We start from the raw sequence: 21306 nt of genomic DNA, 5'->3' as shown, positions 1-21306 counted from the left end.
GAGTTTCCCATCTCCCCCTCCAGAGCATCACAGCTCACCCATCACTGTCCCAGCTCCTCAGTCATCACCCCCCTCCCCCCAGGTCCTCTCACTCTGATAGGGAGTAATTATTTATGTTCTTGTTTAATTAGCTCACTAGGAATGTGCCGCAGTATTTCTGAGAATACATCTCCCTCTCTGGTGGCTCTTAAGAGCCTTTTTTGCTGGTGCCTGGCTGCAACAATTGGGGTGGCATCTGTGGGTGTGAGGGTGGCCAGGGGTCAGGGGCTGGGTGACCTGTGTTCTGTCTCCTGGGGTGTGTGTGTGGACAGGTGCGGAGGCTGCTGAGGTCCTGGGCATGGAGACAGGATCTTAGAAGCTGAGATGGTGGCGGCAGCTGGCACTGAACACCAGAGAGATATTTTTACCACCCGTCAGAATGCCACCGTTTATGAGCCAGTGCCAAGGGCTGGTTCCCAAGGCTGCTTTTCCGCCAAGCTTTCACTATCGATCTAAAGAAGGTCTGAGTGGAACAGGGAGGCTTTGAAAATTCTCAGGTTGGCTAGGCTGGTGTTCAGCAGTCCTTTCCCTCAGGTAGGGGGGCTGGAAAGAAGCTTCTGTCCTGCAGAAGAAGTGAGTGGGTGGAGGCTACCTTCCTGAGGTCGGGAAAGGATTGCCCAGGTCCAGACCCAAACTCCATTCTCGCTCGTCCTGCCTAGAGTGGGCCTAGGAATGGAATCCCATCCAAAAATACTGCCTTCACAAAAGATCAGAAGATCTGAAATCCCACCATTAGAGATGTGTTTCTTTGCATTTGCCATGGGAGATACTCAAGTGGTTTCCTCTGGGACTGGCCAACAGAGGATGCAGACATGATGGAGGGCACAGTGGAGGCTCTAACAGGAGGAGGGAGAGGGGGTCAGGAAGGGGTCATCAGGCATCCTCAAAGCCTAGTTCCCTTGTGTGGACACATTGCCAAGGGCTTGAGAGAGCTCAGGGAGAGGGAGGAAAAGCCAAGGTCCGGGGACCAATTCAGCTGTTCATTTGTTAAAACTCTCTTGTGACTCTCTTGTTCTATCTTTAAAATGGGCCTAGTTCTTGCTACTCTCATAGACGGAAAAAAGTCCAGAGTGAAAAGGGGGCAGTTCAAAGTCATCCAGGCCAGCTCTCTCCTTTGTTCATGAATCCTTACGATGCCCACCACCCTTCCTACTGACCACCCCCACTCCTACCACCTCCCTGGGATGCTGACTGGCCCCACGTGGGGATAACTTCCAGACACAGGAACCTGCCCTCTTTTTTATTCAAGAGCCCAGACCACTGCTGGGTGCCTTTAAGCCAAGAAGTTTTTTCTTACAGGCCCCAAACTCCATCTCCCTCTACCTCCTAGCTGTAGATTCTGTCTTCATTCTCTTCAGGAACAAAACTCATTCTTCTTCCATAATATGTCTATTTAATTTTTGCAGATAATTCTCATGGTTCACCTAGTGCTATTTTTTTCAGATGCAACATCTTCCCTCCCTGCCACCGTCCACTTTTGCCTTTTACTTTTAGTCATTCAAGAGGTATTTATGATGCTGGGTCTGGGCCACTCACGGGGAAGACAGCTGAGCATGGGACACTCCTGCCCTCCTGCAGCTCGCATTTCCCAAGGAGACAGGCATTGAAGGACTAGGTACTTGTGTAGTCACTGATTCAGATACTACAGCTGTGATAAGCTGTGTGAGCCTATGAGAGCCTGGGGCGGTCAGGGAAGGCTTCCTGGAGGTGACCCAGAAGGTCAAGTAGGAGGGCGATCTGTGAAGAGACGTGGGAGGGATTACAGGTAAAAGGCTATCATGTTTGTCCCTGGAGCAGGAAGGGACCTGGGGTGTGGCCTGTGGCACGTCTCCTGGTCTCTTGCCTCAGATGTGTACCAGGTTGTGCCATCCCTCTGCATGTGTGGCAGTATGCTGGATGTGGCCTGACCAGAGCAAAGTGGACTGGGGCAGTTCCTCATGGGCCGGGGGTGCCCCTCATCTGAAGGCTGCCTCAGCCCCACTGGCCTCCTCTGGTCCAAGTCCCACACTGAAAGGGTGGCCCTAAGAAAGCCACTCCCCTCACGTGTTCTGAGGCCATCACGCCCCCTCCTCCCTAGGCTCTTCCCAAGATGAAGTGGCCCAGCACCGTGTGGCAACCTGGTGGGTATGCGGGGCTTATAAGTGAGGTTACTGTTTGCACATCACAGCAAACGTCCTTCTTGCTGGCTCATGATCTGCCATAAAGCATTTTAAAAATTTACTCATCTCGTTTTATATGTGTTTTTATGTTGCAAGGCCCTTTATAAACTTGGTTGGAGGTTGGTGGATTGTAAATCCCAAAACCAATTGATGGGGCTTAGGTCAAAAGCGCCAAGTGATTGCAGATGGTTTCTCCTCCAGTAACGGTGATGATAATAAGAGCCGACCTTTCTGAGAAACGATTGCGTGCCAGGTGCTCTTCTAAGTGGTTTCCATTTATTGGCTCATTTAATTATTGCAGCATCCCCATGAGATGTTATTATCCTGATGAGAAAACTGAGGCCCGAAGAGGTTAAGAAGCTCACCCAAGGTGTCCCACCTGGGATTTGAACCCAGGTGGGCTGGCTCTAGAGTCTGCACCTCGAGGCCTTGATAATACGCGTTTAGCATTTGAGTGCTTGCTCTTTGTTTCCCCCCCCGCCCCCCCACCCCGCATCAAGCATGTGCACAACCCCTGGGAGACAGCTGGGACTATTATGGGTGCTTTGCAGGGTAGGAATCTCTGGGATCAGAGAGGGTAAGTAAGCTGCCCAAGTTCTCCCAGCTTGGAAGTGGCAGAGCCAGAATTCAGACCCAGGTTGGCTGTGCTCCAGAGAGCTCCTGACCCCTCCTTTTCCTTCCAGGACATGAGTTAGGATGGAGAGGAGCAAGACGGTATCTTAGGGTCACAGGTGGTGTGTTCAAAATACAGGCCAGTGACTGCGTTTCCTTTCTAGACTGTCTAGCCGCCCCTTCCCAGCCACCTAATCTATTAGCGAACCCAGACCAGCAGCCCGTGTCACTCAGACTACCATGAGGAAGCAGGGGAAGTATGAACCAGACCATCCCATCCCACCCACCACCCACACATAAGGAGGAAACGAGAGGAAAGAGGCGGGTGCTGCAGGGATGGGTCTCCGTCAGACAAGTGGAAGAACTTCCAGGAGTGCTGGTGGTGTCTGACAAGCAAAACCAGGCTTCTCTGAAAGCAGGAGACCTTGCTGCCGGAAGGGCCTGGAGGGTTCCATCTGAGGCAGGCAGGCTGATGCCTTTTCGTCCCTTCTCCATGCTGAGAAAACTGATGGCCATGCCCTTGGTGTTCTAATGTATGATTTGCCCTTTGAACCGTGGCTGCTTGGCCTTCCCATGGCTGCCTCCTCCCAGGACTGAAATGAAATCCGGGTCATGGGTTCAACCTTAGTGATGGGGGGTGCTCAGGGGAGAGGGGGTAGATTTATGGCTTGGTCTCTGCCCTCAATAAGCCATGGTCCCCCAGAGCCACCGTGGCTGCTGCTTCCTCGGCCAAGCAAGGCCCAGGCCCAGCGCCTAGGGGCAGGCGGAGCGTGGGGCTGGGAGGTGGTGCCATGAATCTCTGACAGCCATGGGGCTCCCTGGCTCACAGACAGCCAGTGGAGGGAGCAGCCGATAGATCGCAGCTGGGCTGTTGACCTTGAGTCTTAAGCGAAGTGAAGAATAAAAGGTCATATTTATTCCATCCGAGCCACGGGAGCTGTGAAATATTGGAATGTGAATAAAGACGGTGATAAATCACTCACCACCGTTGGGGACTTGGCTGATCTGTCTTCCGGCCCCATCACCCACTGGGCAAGCTGGGGCTCAGTGTGCTCAGAGAAGGAGAGAAAATAAGAGATGGGGACTCCAGGGGACCCCAAACGGAAGAGAGAATCACAGAGATTCGTAGGTTCCTGGAATGTAAGATGTCCTTCACCTCAAATGTCACCGCTAAAGGAGATTATCCCTGACCAGCCCACGCCCAAACCCTTTCACCTTCTCTTAATCCGCTATGCTTTTTCTTTTGCCCATAGCACACTCCACTTTCTAACATAGTACATGATTTACCAATTGTGTTAATCATTTACTGTTCACCCTCCCCCCGCCCAGAACGTCAACTTCACGGGACAAGGACTTGTGTCCTCTGCTCACTGCTGTATCCCCTCTAGCAGCACTGGCACATAACAGGTGCTCCATAAAAATCGGATGAACAGATGAGTCTGGAAAGACTTTAGCAATGGTCTAATCCCAACCCTTTACCAGGGAAGAGCAGAGACTCAGATTGGGGATGGGACGTGCCCCAATCATCCAGCCTATCGGGGGTTGCAGAGCCGGGAGAAGAATCTGGGCACCCGACTCCTGGGCTCAGGTGCCGCGTAGTCCAAGCTGCTATCACACCCAACAAAGGATGTGCTTGTTAGTCACCTGGGAGCTATGCAGCCCAGGGTGGGGCAGGCTGGGTTCTTGCTTGCCCCTTCCTTTGATAAAAAACAAACAAACAAAACCCAAACAAACAGATAGTTAATTTACTGATAAGTAACTTCCTAACCCAAAGAGGGCCCCAAAATATGGGCTCCATGACTGGAAGAGGTCAGGGAATTTTCCTTCCTGGGAATTTTTAAGGGGTGGGGTGAGAGTGAAGCGAGAAGCGTTTAGTAAAAGCACCTTCACCCCTGGGTGACTGCCGGTGTGCTGGATCCCTCACATGGATCGCTCACTCAATTCCACCTCCCAAGCGGTGATGGAGTGTAGTAACAACAGCTAACATGTATTAAGCTGTGTGCCGAGCACTGTTCTTGGTGCTTTTAGGTATTCATTCATTTAATCTGAGCGGCAACTGTCTGAAGTGGATAGCTTCTCTTATTGTCCCCGTGTTACAAATGAGAAACTAGAGGCAAATATGCCGTCAAATAAATGCTACTGTTCTGGGTGCTCGGGATGCATCAGTGAACAGAACACCTGGAGATCCTCGTCCTCGTGGGGGAAACGGGCAACAAGCATGATAAATGGGCAAATTATAGAGGTGAGGGGAGAAAATCAGTGTTACGCAGAAAGGAACCTGCAGAGCAGGGTAAGGAGCTCTGTCTTACCCAGGGGGTGGGCAAATTGCAATATTAAATAGGGTGGCCTGGCGGGCCTCACTGAGAAGGTGAGTCAGGACCGAGACTTGAAGGAGGTGAGCCAAACAGGTCTGCAGGAAGGGCATTTCAGGCAGAGGGACCAGCCGGGGCGAGGCCTCAAGGCTGGAGCGTGTCTGAGGAGCAACGGGGGCCAGGGTGGCCGCAGCAGCGGGAGAGAGCTAGGGGCAGAGTCCAGGAGACAGGGCAGGGAGGTAGTGGGGCCAGACCACGAGGAGCCTTGTGGGCCCCTGGAGGGTGTTTTCTCCAGGCTCTGACTCATTCAAATGCTCACCTCCTTTAAATGCTCACAGAGGCTCACAGCCTCAAGCCAACACCCTCCTCTCATCTACTCACACACCAATGATGCTTCTAGTCTGGTCAGTAGACACACACACACCTACACACATACACACCAGTCAGCGGACACACACACAGCTCCCCCGCCGGGCTTCAGCCTCCATCCCGCCTGTGTGGTGGGAGAGGGGCAGGCCGCTCACCCGCCTTTTGCCCCCTCTGCAGCCCAGCGACACCCCTCCCAGCCTGGACCAGAAGAGGGAGGAAAGCAAACCAATTTCTGGAGCCTCAGACCCATGCACCCCAATATACAGTGCTGGGGAGACCACCAGAAAGTTACAGATGGAAGTCTGTGATTTACTCACAGTAGATTTGCTCACGTGATTACTTCCACACTAAGATCACACACCCACAGGGCCATCCTCCAGGGGCCTTGAAGCACATTTAGGGGCTCACTGTCCCCACAGGAGCTGCTGCCCCAGGCTCAGGGAGGGGAGGGGGAGGGGGAGGGCAACAATACTGCTTTGAGTTATTTCCAGTTAAAACCAGGACGATGCACCTCTAGGCCAGGCCAGCCTCACCTGGAAACTCCTGACAAATGAAGGAATTCCACAGTGAAGCTTACCTTCCCACTCAGCACAAAGGGCCAACCCCCAGGCAACCCACCATTCCCCCCGGATAGTTCACCTTCGCCACTGCCAGAGGTCCTTCTGGGAGATGGGTGGGTTGGATGGTGTTAGCATTCTCTATAAAAACTATGACGATAGATAGATGGATAGATAGATAGATATGGACAGATGATAGATAGGTGATAGATGATAAAGTAGGTAAGCATTCACTAGATACATATATGGTCTATTGAGTACATATCATATGCCAGTGCTTTCCATACTTTATTTCTAATCCTCATATGACTGCAAATTAGGTTGGCAGACTGCTTTTACAAACAAGACCGAAGTTCTGGGAAGTTAAGTACTGGGGTAAAGATTATGCAGCCCATAAGTTATGAGTCAGGATTTAAGCCCAGAACCCCGGTCACTCTGTTGCCAAATCCCATGTGTGCTCAGAATTGGGGACCTGGTGCCCGAACTCCCACAGCTCTTTGACGGCTGTGCCTTGCCTTCCCTCCTCCTGTCTCTCCCTTGCTCCTGTCACCCCTCTCCTGGTGATATTCTTGTGGGATTCTAGAATGTCAGAATTGGACATTGAAGCACAGAGGAGGAAAGTGACTTGCCCAAGGTCACACAGCAATTCCATGAGAGAGTCAGGGTTAGAGCCTTGTCCATCCAGCTGAACTTGAGACTATTTGGTGGGTGGGGACAGCTCTGCTCCTCCATCCACTTGACTGGACAATGACCTCCCCGCTGCCCCGTGAGGTCTCACTTCAGAGGTTGTTTCTCTCCTGACCTGATTCTCCCCATCCCGGCCAGCCTGCTTGTTAGAGGCGGAGGTGTCTAGGGCCGGATCAGCAGAGACACAGGCTGGAGAAGTGCTAAGCGGGCTCCTCCAGACCACCAGCTGGAAAGGGCGTCTCTCCTCGGGGTGAGGCAGCAGGCACTCCGGGGCTGCAGCTTAGCGAGCCAGAAGTCGGGCAGGCCTCTTAGTCGTGGAGCCCAGCCTCCAGGCTTGCAGCTGGGAGAAGCCCTCAGGGAGGTGCCTGTCAGTTTCTCAGTCACTCATTCATGTAGGGGTTCTGAGGGTCCCCACTATAAAAAATGACACCTCAACTTTGTGAGCACTTTTCTAAGTGCAACCAAGGAGCTTGGTAGGTTTTCCCAACAATCTCCTGGTTCAAGATCCCTCAGCTAGCAGGTCCCAGGGCTAGGATTTGAACTTGATCTTCAGACACCTAATCCAAGTATCATTATGGCTGCTTTTGTTTTTCAATACATTCTGAGGTTTATTTAAGAAACAGCACAGAGAATCACTTATTGCCAAGTTACTAAAGGTAATACTGATTACTGGTATTTTTTAAAAATTTTTATTGGAGTATAGTCAATTTAAAATGTCGTGTTCGTTTCTACCGATGGCTGCTTCTTATTGCACAAATAAAGCCTATGCACTATATACTCAGTACTGAACACATATCACTGTATTTATGTTTCACAAGATGCCATAGGATCAATACTATTAACCCATTTTGCAGGCAAGAAAACTGAGCGAGGCTCAGAGATATGAAGTGACTTACCTACATTGCACGGTCAGGAAGCCTTTTACACCATAGTACAAACTTACCTGGGGGGTGATAAAGTTGCCTTCTTCAAGGAGCTTCTGATCTGACAGAGGGAGGGGATTAGAACTGGGGGAAAAGGCAGGGCCCCAAAACCCATCCATGAGATGACTGAGGACTTCATCTCATCTTGAGTTTTTCTATCAAGGGTCATCACTGACGTCACCATTGTCATTCAAACAAAACCTTGTGTTTGCTGTTCCCTGATTTATTGCCAGGAGTCATGCCAAATATTTGGCACACTTTACCTCATTCAATCCTGGCACTATTCCTGCAAAGTAGGTACTACTAGCATTCTATGTAACTGAAACAGAGAGGGTTAGATAATCTGCCTCAGGTCACACAGCTAGTCAGTCAGTGGCAGAGTGAGACTTGAACCCAGATCCAGCTAGCAGCACAGCGGATGCTGGGAACCACCATGCTTTAACTTCTGCAACCTCTTTGCGTGCATTTGGTGTGTGCCAAGTTCTGCTCTGAAGCTGCCTTGTTCTCCAACAACAGGACAGATATAAAAGAGCAAGCGGATGGCCAGGGGGCCACTCTGCCCCACCCTGTGCCCTTCCCAGACCTGACTGGGCCAACCAAGCCTGGCAACAACAGAACCACGAGGTCCCTGCCGTGACTGCACCTGAGTATGTAGCAGCCACACTGAAGTGACAAATGACACCAACGAACTCTCCTCTTCCTGCCCACCTGGCAGCGTTTGCTCTGTGATGGCATCTTTTTGGCCACTTTGATGTCGTGCTAAAATAGACATAACATAAAATTTACCATTTTAACCATTTTTAAGTGCACACTGCAGGGGCCATAAGTATAGTCACATTTGTGTGCAACCATCACCACCATCCATCTTCACAACTTTTTCATCATCGCAGACTGAAACTCTGTACCTATCCGATACTAACGCCTCATTTCCTCCTCCCCGTGGCAAACACTCTTCTACTTTCAGTCTATGAATTTGACCACTCTGGTACCTCATATGAGGGGAAACACACAATATTTGTCCTTTTGCTTCCGCCTTATTTCACTTAGCATAATGTCCTCAACATTCATCCAAGCTGTAACGTGGGTCAGGATTTCATAAAAATATGGAATGCTTCACGAATTTGCATGTCATCCTTGTGCCAGGACCATACTAATCTCTTCTACATCATTCCAATTTGAGTTTGTGTGCAGCTGATGTGAGCACCATCACAGCAGTTTTAAGGAGCTGGTGCCACAGGTGACTTTGCCCCTGCGTGGTGCCCCTGGGAAATCATGGATCTGCTAACTGGGCAGAGTTGTCTGATCAGGTACATCACTGGACGGCACTGATTTGGCGTCTGCCGGTGGTTCTAGTGTGTTTGGAGGCGGCTGGTGGGGAATCTTCATTTTGTTCACTCCTGTGTTTACAACGAGGTATAATTGGTCTGACACCTTCTGCATTTCTTCTGTAAGTGATGAATTGTTATTGAGCAAGCTTTTCTCAGATCCTTGAGGAGATAAGTGGCAACGATCGTGGCCATCGTCGTCGTCGTCACAGGTGTACTGAATGGCCCTGGGAAGGGAGAGGAGAGGGCAGTCATGTTTTCCCCAGCACACTGAATGTCTCGCATTCAGCACAGGAGGTTGGGACCGCTAGTCCCATTTCATACGTGAGCAAATTGGGTTCAGAGAGAGGAAAAACTGACCCTGAGTCACACCGTTGGTCAGGGGCAGAACCAGCCTTCGAAGAGAGATTTCTGTCAGATCCCAGAGCCCACATTTTTTTTTTTTTTTTCCTGTGATGTGCCCACCCAGTCCTTGGGGGCTGGGAGCTAAGGACAATTAGATGCAGGAAAACGTTCCACATCCATAGAAACTTGGGTGAGGAGAAACAGAGAGAGAGATAAAGATATACAGAGAGAGGAAAAGACCTGATGAGGGGAGGGGACCTCGCCTGGGTCGGCTCAGCCTACGATGGTAGAAACGTTGCTTTAGGGGACAGAATGGGAGCAACGTGGCTTGATTGCAGCTCTGGGGGGATCACAGGGTGTTTCCATTAGCCATCTGCTCAGTGTGAGCCACCGAGGCGACGCAGCTTCCAGAAAGTTCCGTGTTGTCTTGGGTAGGGGGCCTCAGGAGAAGCAGGACGTCTGGTTGGGGGAACGTGACTCTGTTCTCCGGTTCAGACCCTGCGCACCGCCCCCATACACTCAGAGGAGGGCCAAAGACAGATTGGCGTGTGATCAGTGAGGAGCAGCTGCGAGGCAAGCTGGAGAGCGTGTCCCGAAAAGATGGTGGGAAGGAATGGAAATGTTCACTCTGGAGAAGTGGAAACTCAAGGGCGGGGGGGGGGGGGGGGGCGTGAGGGAGCTGGTGCACAATTTGGGAAGCGCTGAAATGTGTTCAAGAAAGAAACACCTTGTCCCGGGTGTCTCTGTGGGGTTGAGTTGGGGCCGGTGGGACCAAGCAGCAGCCGTCAGACCATAGCAACGTGAGCAGGGATTCTGAGCAGCTCGGAGATGCGCGAAGCTGGGGGATGGGGGGCTGCCTGGCGTGTCCCTGGAAGTGTGGGAGTGGAGCGCTGACAGCCAGGGGGTCGATGGGCCCCCTCAACCTGGCTTTCCTGTGGTCTGTGAGTGGAGATGGCACAGGGGGAACAAGAAAGAGCCGGCATCATCTCGGTGGGTCAGCCAGAGAAGCGCTAGGCTGGAGGGCAGGCTGAGGCCAGCAGAAGAGACAGACCGCCAGAGCCCAGCTGGCTGGCCCCTGAGCTGGGTGTGTACCTGCCTCACTAGCCCGTATTTAATCTAACCTCGTGCTGCGGGATTAATCTCCATCCCTGCTGGGGCCAGATGACTCCCTCAGTCAGAATCACTACATATGCTAGGCTCGCGATGGACCAGGCATGGTTTAAATTACAGGTACTGACTCATTTCGTCCTCAGAGCAACTCTGTGAGGGACGCCCTATCATCTGTCTCCCTTTACAGAGAGGTTAAGTGGCTTGCCCAAGGTCACACAGCCGGTAAGCGATGGCACTGGGCTTTGAACCCTGGTGGTCCAGTCCCAGGCTCACACTCTCACTCCCGGCTTTATCCCATTGATGAAGGAGCATCATGGAACAGGATGGAGCTTACTCTGGGGAGATGAGTGAAGAGGCAGCCTGCTGGGGCCTGGCTCACTTTGGTTGAATTTCTAGTAATCCCTTCATTCACTCAGCCAGGGCTGGGCTAACACTGTCACCACATTTCTTCTGAAAAAGACTTTTGGAGCCACACACAGGGGGGAACATGTCCTGCTGCTGTGACTGTTGAAGCCACGATGTCTCCTATCAGCCCAGCCGGGATCCAGGTGCTGCATACATCTCCCAGGGTCTAGCTTGCATGAGATTTGCCAGCCACAAACCCTCGAGGCCTGGATTTCCACTATCAGAGATACATTACTTTTAGTTCAGCTTCACCCACCCTTTATATAACAAACCCTCCAGTGGAGTTTACTGTGTGCCAGACACTGACCCGGTTCCTTATGAGTCATGACTCATTCAAACCTCATAATAACCCTATAGAGATTATAAATGCCCCACTTTTTCCAGAAATAGTATATTTCTAGGAAACTAAGGCACAGACAGGTAAAGGAATGGCCCACAGTAAGTGATTACTGCTAGGAAGAGGCAGAATCAGCGTTTGACCCCAGCAGTCTAGCTCGAGACTCTGTGCTCCTCACCACTGCCCTCTGCCGCCTCTCTTTCTAATGGTCACTGTTCCTGAGAGGGGTGACATTCATCATGGTGACTGGATTTATCAGGGAGTTTTCTTAATAGAGACTTACACAACAGAAGTACAAGGGTAACTAGTAGATGCGAAGTGGAAAAGCAGGAACAGGGTATAGCAATGGAGGACCAGAGGGGCCCAAAGGCTCCATTTGGCCCAGGGCTGGCCCAGCCTGTGGACCGTGGGTAAAGGGAGGTGGTACTGCCACAGGACAGAGTCTTGGGAAGGGGCTGGACCACAGGATGAGTGGGAAGTGGAGAGTCAGAGCACTCCTGGGGGACAGACGAGCTTGAGTCAGGCCTGGGGGAGCCCCAGAGAGACCCACTGAACTTGGAGGCCCCAGGAGTCGAGGGAAGCTGGAAGAACCAAAAAGAAGGGATGAAGCTGTCCAGCGTCGTGGAGAGAACGCCTGGGGAGACAGAGAGAGCAGAGGCCCGGACTGAAGCCTTCAAGACCAATTGTCCTGGTGCGGGAGCTGTCCCGGAGCTGGACAAGCCTCCCCGGCCTGGCCCATCTGTTTGGGGTGCCAGGACTCACATAGGAAATGGCAGGATTCCTACCCCCTCCCAGAGGGCATAACAAGAGCCCTGGCCAGTAGAACTCGGAGACGGTGGGCTGCCCCCGAGCTGTGCTGTCCAGTGTGGCAGCCGCTGGCCACATGTGACTACTGAGCCCTTGAAGTGTGCCTGACGTGAATGAGGAACTGAGTTTTTAATTTCATTTAAATTTAGTTAGTTTGAAGTTCAGTTTAAAAGGCCATATATGGCTACTGTATTGGACAGTGCCGGTACAGAACATTCATTTCATTCACCTGCCCTACAGAATGTTTTTGAGGGCCTACTATGTGCCGAGTGTTGTTCTAGAGGCTGGGGAAACATCAGGGAACAAAGCAGACAAAAAAGCCTGCTCTTAGGAGTGGAAGGAGAGAGAGAGAGAATTAACAGGAGGCCTAGTAAATAAGCAAATGATAGTGTCTGTCAGGCAATAAAAGTGTAATGGGAAAAGATGGAGCAGAGTAAGAGGCTGGGGGCTCAAGGTAAAGATGGGGGAAGCCCTCAGTGTTAAACGGGACAGTCAGAGGAGGTGACGTTGGAGCAGAATTGAAAGAGGTGAGGCAGAGAGCATATGGACATCTGGAGGAAGAGCATCCAGGCAAGGGCAACAGGCAGTGCAAAGGCCCTGTGGCAGGAGCACCCTTGGCAACACCCTGAGGAACAGCAGGGAGGCCAGGTGACTGGTGCAGAGTGAGCAGGGTAGGTAGGAGGAGAGGAACTCGGAGGGGTGAGAGTCAGGTCACAAGGGGTCTGGGGGCCACGTCAGGACTTTGACTACGTGGGACAGGCCTCACTGGGGGCATTGAGCAGAGGAAGGACTTGGTCTGATCTGGGTTTTAACAGGATCCCTCTGGCTGCTTGTAGAGGAGAGGTGGGGGGAGGGGAGCAAGAGAGTTCATCCAGAGGCCAATGCAACCAAGAGTTTTGATCCCCTCCCTGTCTACTCTTCTGAGGGCTGTGGGAATGGATACTGGGGTTCCCTGCCTCAGACTCTCAGTCATGTTGAATGTGCCTCCTTTACTTGCTGATGGGGCAAAGCCATTGCCAATAAGACAGAGTGTCTCAGGGGAGCCCCATGTTCTCAGCAGGGGCACAGGCAGTAGGGCAGCGACAGAGCCTGGCCCCCGGCCCCTGGCCTGTCTCAGAAGTTAACGAGAGGCTCCTGATTCTCGGAGCCCTCACTGAGTCACGCCAGCTCTATGGTAATCCTGCTCTAAAGAGCAGCCATGCGCCTTCCCCTGTTATCACTCAGGGCCGTGCATTCAGGGAAGGCCAGCGTCCGGCACCGAAACCAGAAGAGGGGATTCTACCATTTGTACCGGTATTTCCAGTACTTCTCTCTAATGGCTCTCTGATCCTGAGACTAGAAACAACAAATATAAAACAGATTCTTCCAGATCCATAGCACTCTGTCCCACTGAGTTTGAACACAGCCTCGGAATCCTTCTCAGAACTGGCACCCAGCAAATCCTCAGCGTTGGCACACAAGACACAATGTGTTTGCAAGGCCTCTAGGACCTGGCTCCTGGCTACTACCTTGGTGACCTCATTTGCTACCACTCTCCCTTTCCCTCACTCTGTTTCTGTCACACCGGCCTCCTCGTGGCTCCTGCCTCAGGGCCATTGCACTGGCAGCTCCCTCTGTGGGAAAACTGCCCACAGACATCCACATAGCTCCCTCACTTCCTTCAGACTTCCCATGAGCATTCAGAAGTAGCAAAACAACCCTCATGGGACTCTCATCTCTACCCCTAATTAACTATAGGGGGTAATTCAGTTAATACCTGTCTCTAAAATGGGGAGCATAATTCCGAAAGGTACTTCCCAGGGTTATCAAGAGCATTTATTGAAATAACGTGACGGTGCTGGCTTCAAATCTTGGCTAGGCACAAACATTCTCTCCATGAGACCTTGGGCAAATCACTTAACTTCTCTGAGCCTTGATTTCCTCTTCTGTAAAATGGGGATAATAATAGTACCTCCCTCATAGAGTTGCTGTGAGGATTAAATTAGTTAACACAGGTAGAGTACTCGGAACACTGCTTGACATATAGTGTGTCCAATAAATGTTAGCTGCCTTTGTAGTAATATATGTTTCTGGTTTTGGTTTTTAATTGCTGTCAGATAGTTACCCTGACTCTAAGACTTGCTTCCTGCTACCATCTGATTCTGCTCAATTCAGTTCACGGTAATACAGTATCGGGAAGACCATGCTTGGTGGCCTGGCAGCCCTGGCTAACAACGCTGGCTCAGCCGCCTTCCAGCTGTGTGACCTTGAGCAGGTGACCGATCTGCCCGAGCCTCAGTTTCTTCATCTGTAGTGTGGGGATAACTATTCCTACCTCTTAGAGTCAGTGTGCAGAATCAGAGACCCAGACTGTCAAGTGCCGGGCTTAGAGTACGTACTCAATGAATCGTACGCTAGATAGAACCAGCCATGTCTCCTCTGCTCCCTTGCAGTTGTGCAGGAAAGCAAACAGGCCCCTTTGGGGCTGGCAGGTAGAGGGAGAGGCTGGAGAGCCAGGCTGCTTGCCTTGGTTTAATGAGTCCCTTTCATGTGCCCTGAGATGTCATGGCCGGCCAGAGAGGTTGGCAGGCTGGTGATTCTGTGAAGAGCCAGTAATGAGGGTGCAGAGCCAGGGAAGTGGAGTGAGGGCAGCTTGACATGGTGTCTCCAAATTAGTGCTGGGGCTCAGCAGGCAGCCGGTGCATCATCGATGGGGGAGGGGAGGAGGAGAGCACCTAAAAGTGGTGATGCTGGGAGCTGAGGGGGATGGAGGCTGGAGATAAAAGAGGCGGCGTTTGCCGACAAGTCCAGGAAGGCAAGAATCGCATTTCTTGTGTAGACACCAGCACCGACTTCTTCCTCTTACACAAAGACACACGCACCTCTTCAGTCACCCACACACACACTCACGCCCTCTTTTTCTCTGTCACGCCTACACATAACAGACTCCTCAAGTTCACCTCATCGTATCTGCAGGGGCCTGGATTAGCCAGAAGAGGCCACAACTACTACAGCAAATGGATGCAAATGCGTAAGGGCTCAAACATGGCAGAATTTGATTTCTTGCTCTCCTGAGAGTCCAGGGCGGTTTACCGGCTTAACCAGGAGGCCTTCCTCAAGTGGAGACTCAGGCACCCGGTCTCCAGCATCCCTCGGGTGGGCCTTGTTGTCATCTGCCTGGCCAAGGCTGGCCACTGCACCCAGGGTCCAGCCAGCAGAGGGGAAGGAGAGTTGGGCAAGTGCTCCCGCTCTTGTAAGGCCTGGCGCAGAGGGGCTCACACTGCTGCCACCTTATTCCATTGGCCAGAACTCGCCACCTGGACACCACTAAGTGCACAGTTGGCTGGGGAATGTGGTCTGGACTGAGCCCACGAAAGGGGAACAGTAGGCTTTGCCCTGAGGCCCAGGGGGAGACTCTAAGAACCTCTCCCATCCCCGTTCCCAGATGCCCCAAACAGTAGCTTTAATTGGCAGCAGTTAGGAAAGAGCAAACTTGGTCTGCAAGTGTCTCTGGGAGAGGTTACATGGGATGTCCCCTCAGAAGTGTTAGGGGACATGTGGAGCCTCTGGGGGGCTGGGTGGAAGAGGGACAGAGCAGTGACCAACATCGTCTGGAACTAGAACCTTTGTGTACTATATATAAGTGAACACCTATACACTCACACACACACACACACACACACATGCTCACAAATACCCATGCAGCCGGCTCTCAAATGATAGACATGCCCCCCACACATCATTTCTCACACATGCACACACATTCACCTGTACTCACACACCCCAACACGTATCTACGTGCAAGTCCATCAATATTGTCAGGGGTGTGCTTCAAAGATGTGGAAAACGCCTCTCCCGAGAGATCCTCAGGACCAGGCAGTGTCTAAGGGTCACCAGCTGTCGTATTTAACTAAGAATCCCTGACATTTGTACAGGCCTTAATATTTAACAAAGCAGTCTTTCATTCACTGCTCAACTATAGGGTAAATATTTACTCAGCAGTGACGCAAGGCCAGATATGATGACTGGCAACAGAGATACAAAGGTGAAGACACGGCCCATTTCTTCCGGGGAGACACAGGCATCCACTGAGAAGGGCCTCTAGCAGAGGAAGGCAGGGGGGCTGTGGGAGCAGAGAGCAGAAGTTGGGTCAGAGGTGACGTTGAGTCAGGCCTCGAAGGATGAGGTCACCAGGTGGAGAAAGATAAGTGGTTTCTGGGAAGAGGGGCTGCTCTACGCAAAGGCGTCAGGTGGCAGATTTGGGGAATGATGAATGATTCCGAGGAGGTGGCAAAGTGCTTCCTCCAACTGGGGTTCTACTAGATAAGATGTGCTACTGCTGACATCAAGTAATGATAGTTTTTTCCCAAAGTGCAAGGAAAAAATAAGTTTTTCCTCCTTGTCGTGTAAATTATATGTCCTTGTGTCACCTAGGATTCTGTAAGGAGAAAATAAAACAAAGAACACGCTAGATAGAAGAGGGAATGCAGTACTGGGGTTGGGTTACAGGTGATGGGATTGTTGAGGGGTCAGCATCACAGAGATTAGCTACAGCAGGAAGCCACTGCCACCACCCACCCCGCCCAAGGATGGAGGTAATGGAGAAGATGGTTTGATCAGAGCCTAAGATCCAGGTCTCTCTGGCAGGAGGTAGAGCCCCTGGAGCTGGGATCACAGAGGAGGCTCAGGAGCTGAGAGGGAGACACCACTTAAAGCAGAAAAAGGTAGAAATACCTGGCTTCTCCCCTCCTCCCACCCTCCAGTCTTCCTCTGGGGCCTCCAGTGGCCAGCTCTATCTGGGAGGCAAAGGAGCCTGGGAACAGGCAAGGGAGCCTGGGAAATGTAGTTCCTTGTTGTCCATGGGAGGGCAGGTGGAAGGGAAGACAGACCTGAGAGCCAATAGCAGAATAACCAGTATGCTCCCGTGTGATTTCTTCTTAAACCTCTGTTATCAGCTGTAGAAATCAGCTGTAGATTTGTTTGCTAGTGTTAAACTGTTAGTAGTAGTAGTAGTGGGGTCTGCTTCCCAGGATAAGATGGCTAAACACTGAGATGATTTCTGGGCTCGGAGTCCATCTCCTGTGTCCTGGAATTGTGGTGAAGTTTAAATGCAATATTGAATGTGGAAACCCTTGTCACATACCAAGTGTTCAATAAAGCAGCCAGCCCATCCCCTCCTCCATGGATATGCTCTTCCATCGCTCACGACCCAGAGAGGTGGCGGAACAAGGTGGGTCAGAGTGGACGGGAGCCAGACTGCCTGGGACTGAATGCCAGCTCTGCCATGTTACATCTGCTTAATACCTCTGCAGAACAAGGGTCACGACAGTGGCTGCTTCAGAGAGTTGCCGTAGGGCTAAGTGAGTTGATAGAAATAGGACACCAAAAATAGAGCCTGGCACACATTTGCCATTAAGTGTTTGCTCTACTATTGTCACCGTTCTGGGTGTGCACAGCTCCTGCCCCTCCAACTCACATCACTTCCCTGAGGGGGGAGGAAGTGGGCCCGTGTAGCCCCGGGCTCTGCGCAGCAGTTGGCCCAGCAGAACTGAGCCTCAGTGGGCTCTGAATATTGCTCCAGGGAAGGGGGTGGCTGACCTGCCACAGGCCCAGGGCGGGGGGTGCAGTTTTCACTGAGATGAAGAAAAACGTCCGAGTTTGTGGAAAAGCATAAGACCAGACTGTGGATCTAGAAGCTAGTGTTAAAGTCCCAACTGCCTCATCTTGGCAGTCCCAGCTGTGTGACCTGAGGCAAATCACTCAGCCTCTCTGAGCCTTGGCCATTCCTCCTTTGTGACATGAGGACACAGCATTACCAGACCTAAAGGGCTGGCTTGCAGGACGCATGCTGGATCTGGGCTCCGACCTCTTCCACCCGCCTCTTCTGCCCCATGCACTGTAGCTATATGGGTTGGGGATGGGGACGGGGGCAGAGTACTCAATTTCTTCCATGTGGCTTCCCCAGCAGCTGTGTGGGCCAAGAGTGAGGAGGGAGGCAGCAGCCTCCAGGGCTGCCCACTGACGGGTTGTCAATACCTGCCTGTCATTCCCAGCCTCCGTGCGCGGTTCCCAGGTGGAAGTGTTCAGGCTCCGGTATTTCATATTTGAGATCTCAATTAAGCTGCCTGGCTCTAGGTGTGAGGGGTTGACAAGCATAGATGGAGCCCTGGATTAGTAGGGGACAGGAAAACGGAGGGCTCTTTGACAGTGGAGGGAGATGGGGAAGGCTGCAGAGAGAGATGTGGCACCTTCAGGCCGAGGTATTTCTGCAGAAGTGTTTATGGGGTGAGACAGGTGTCATTTCTAGGGACCCCCACCAGAAGGCATGATACTTGCACAAAGGCCTTAGAGGTCAGAGTTTGCATCCACGCTTCCTGAAGGTCCAGGCAGAAGGGGCCCAGGCTATGGTGGGTGGGCCCCAGTGAGGGAAGACTGCTGCCCCCTCAGACCCTCCCTTAAGGTGAGAGACCAGTCAAGGCCTCCCCAACCAGTGATACCCTTTCCCAGGTGTCTTTGGTTGTGCCTGGCCTGCTATGGCAGTGATGGAGGACCCGGCCCCTCCTTCTGAGAAACAGTTGCCCACCATTCTTCAACATTGCACCGTGCCCTTCCCCTCCAAGCAACACCCCCTCTTTCCACCTCCAGTTTTCTTCTGCTTAGACCCCAGTCTGCACCAGCGAGTGTTCTCCCTCCCGAGGCACGAGACAGCCATGTGGAGATGAGGATGGAGTTGGTCCCTGAGGGCAGGACCTTGTCTATGACTCAGTACAGCGCCAGGCTCAGAACAAGGCTGTCAGTGCTGAGGAATCTCGCAGGACAGACAAGGGGTGGACCCAGCCTCTGGGAGGGTGCTGAGGGGCCAGGGCCGACCTTACTCTCACCCCCACTGTCCAGAGACCCAGGGACCATTTGCAGCAGACAAGGCAGAAGTGGGGAGGTGGGGAGTCCCTTTTGTTCAGATTTGGCTTCTTCACACCTTTAATCTCTCTGCCTCTCCTGTCCCTCCCTCTGCCCCTCCCTGTGTGCTTCCTCTCTCCTCTCTGCTGGATCTCTCCCCTTTCTTCCCTGAACCTCCATCTCTAACCAATTTCCACTGTCTCTACCATCAACTATCCCCCATCTCATTCCCTTCTTTTATTTCCACATCTTCTGGGTTGTTCCCTGCAACTGATCACCGGTGTCTTTCTCTGTGTACCTGCTTCTGGCACTTTCACCCCCCAACCCGGAATCTTTCTCTCTCGTTTCCCTTTCCACTCCAACCTGTCTCTGTTCTCTCACCTGGGTCCCCCTCCTCCCCCTCCCCTCTGTCTCCCCGTCTCTCCCTTTTCCTGTCTCTCCACCCGTCACCCTCTTCTGCTCCGCCTCATTCTGTGTCCTTGCATCTGTGGCTCCCTCTCCCTCTCCATCTCTCCTGTCTCTGTCACCCTCTCTCTTTCTTCTACTTCTCCTCTGTCCCCCCATCACCCTACTGTCCCTCACCATCCCTCCCCCTCTATGCCCACCCACGCCCCACAGGATGATCCCAGCCTCCAACAAGGCCTTCGTGGTCAACAACCTGGTGTCAGGGACCGGCTACGACCTGTGCGTGCTGGCCATGTGGGATGACACGGCCACCACGCTCACGGCCACCAACATCGTGGGCTGTGCCCAGTTCTTCACCAAGGCCGACTACCCACAGTGCCAGTCCATGCACAGCCAGATCCTGGGCGGCACCATGATCCTCGTCATCGGTGGCATCATCGTGGCCACGCTGCTGGTCTTCATCGTCATCCTCATGGTGCGCTACAAGGTCTGCAACCAGGAGGGCGCCGGGAAGCCGGCGGCCACCGTCAGCAACATGCACTCGCAGACCAATGGGGCCCAGCCCCCCGCGCTGGGCAGCGCACCCAGCGGGGCCCCCGCACCCGGGCCGCCCAAGGTGGTGGTGGGCCACGAGCTCATGGACTTCAGCGCTGGCCTGGCCCGAGGCAGCGACTCCTCTTCCTCCAGTTCCCTGGGCTTCGGGGAGGCTGCAGGGCTGGGACGGGGCCCCTGGAGGCTCCCACCCCCCGCCCCCCGCCCCAAGCCCAACCTTGATCGCCTGATGGGGGCCTTCGCCTCCTTGGACCTCAAAAGTCAGAGAAAGGAGGAGCTGCTGGACTCCAGGACTCCAGGCGGGAGAGGGTCTGGGACATCGGCCAGGGGCCACCCCTCGGACCGAGAGCCACTGCTGGGGCCGCCTGCGGCCCGGGCCAGGAGCCTGCTCCCTTTGCCCCTGGAGGGCAAGGCCAAACGCAGCCACTCCTTCGACATGGGGGACTTTGCAGCTGCGGCTGCGGGAGGGGTCGCCGCTGGTGGCTACAGCCCGCCTCGGAGGGTCTCGAACGTCTGGACGAAGCGCAGCCTCTCTGTCAACGGCATGCTCTTGCCTTTTGAGGAGAGTGACCTGGCGGGGGCCCGGGGAACTTTTGGCAGCTCCGAGTGGGTGATGGAGAGCACGGTGTAGGCCTGGGTGGGGGGGTGGGCATCCTCCCTCCCACCCTGTCAGGGTGAGAGAAGAGGAAAGCATCTTTACCCACAAGTCTTTGTGGCGTTTCCATGGTGATGTTTACATCCAGGGACGGTTTTGTCTCCCTGTCAACGGCCTCCCCTCCCCACCACACCACACACGCCACCTTCCCAGGCCCGTCCCCCACCGCCCATCAGGCTGTGCTCAGGGAAAGCAGACTCGATGGCTCAAATGTCAGACTAAGCCCTGAGTGTTTGGAAAGGCGGGGCTCCTGCCTTTCTAATCACAAATGTAGCCTATAAGCAAGCGGCTTTGCATTGCTGATGGTTCCGGTGTTGTTTTTATTTCTTAATTTATTTCTTCCGCTTCCCCGACTCCTTCTCTTCAGTGACACGGATAACGGAGAGTTTACTCTACACACGAAAGCAGCCCTGGTGGTGGGCGATCATTGCCAATTGAGAAGAGCAGGGGATGGTTTGGGCTGCCCATTTGTTTGGGGGAAGACTGGAGTCCCCTGCCCAGACGCCTCATTATTCCCAAGAGTCCCCACACTTGGGAGGGGTGAGTGACCTCCCCCATCCCTGGCTCAGCTTCCTTTGCTTCTCAAACACCCATCACATCAGCTTAAACTAGAAGGGTAACTTCTGGGACTCTACGTGCGGGAGAGGTAGAAGGGTTTTTATGAGACACAAGGACATGAGGGATGTTAACTTTTGGAGTTGCTTTGGGATTTTTGCCTCTTTTGGGGGAAGCTGGGACAGGGAGTCCCCATGGACATGGGGGGGGCAAGAGGGCTTCTCTTAATTAAGGAGAGCAGAGTGGGGTGGCAGAGGAGCACTGGACACGGGGTCC

General features: G+C 52.9%; 1 protein-coding gene and 1 non-coding gene across 2 annotated transcripts in view; one reads left to right on the top strand and one right to left on the bottom strand.

The window, feature by feature from the left end:
- LRFN2 (leucine rich repeat and fibronectin type III domain containing 2) overlaps positions 1-20451 on the top strand; it is a 35995-nt gene extending 15544 nt beyond the window's left edge. Inside the window, exon 2 of the mRNA XM_065885644.1 lies at positions 19482-20451. Coding sequence (XP_065741716.1) covers positions 19482-20451 — 970 coding nt within the window. The remainder of the gene's footprint in view (positions 1-19481) is intronic.
- Positions 8756-8862, bottom strand: LOC136130070 (U6 spliceosomal RNA). Its single transcript, XR_010656275.1, has one exon. It is a non-coding gene; the product is annotated as a U6 spliceosomal RNA (small nuclear RNA).
- Positions 20452-21306: the final 855 nt, after the last annotated feature.

This window comes from Phocoena phocoena, chromosome 10, assembly GCF_963924675.1.
Source record: "Phocoena phocoena chromosome 10, mPhoPho1.1, whole genome shotgun sequence".
Lineage (NCBI taxonomy): Eukaryota > Metazoa > Chordata > Mammalia > Artiodactyla > Phocoenidae > Phocoena > Phocoena phocoena.
Note: the sequence above shows the minus strand (reverse complement) of the source record. Positions and strands in the feature narration are given on the sequence as shown.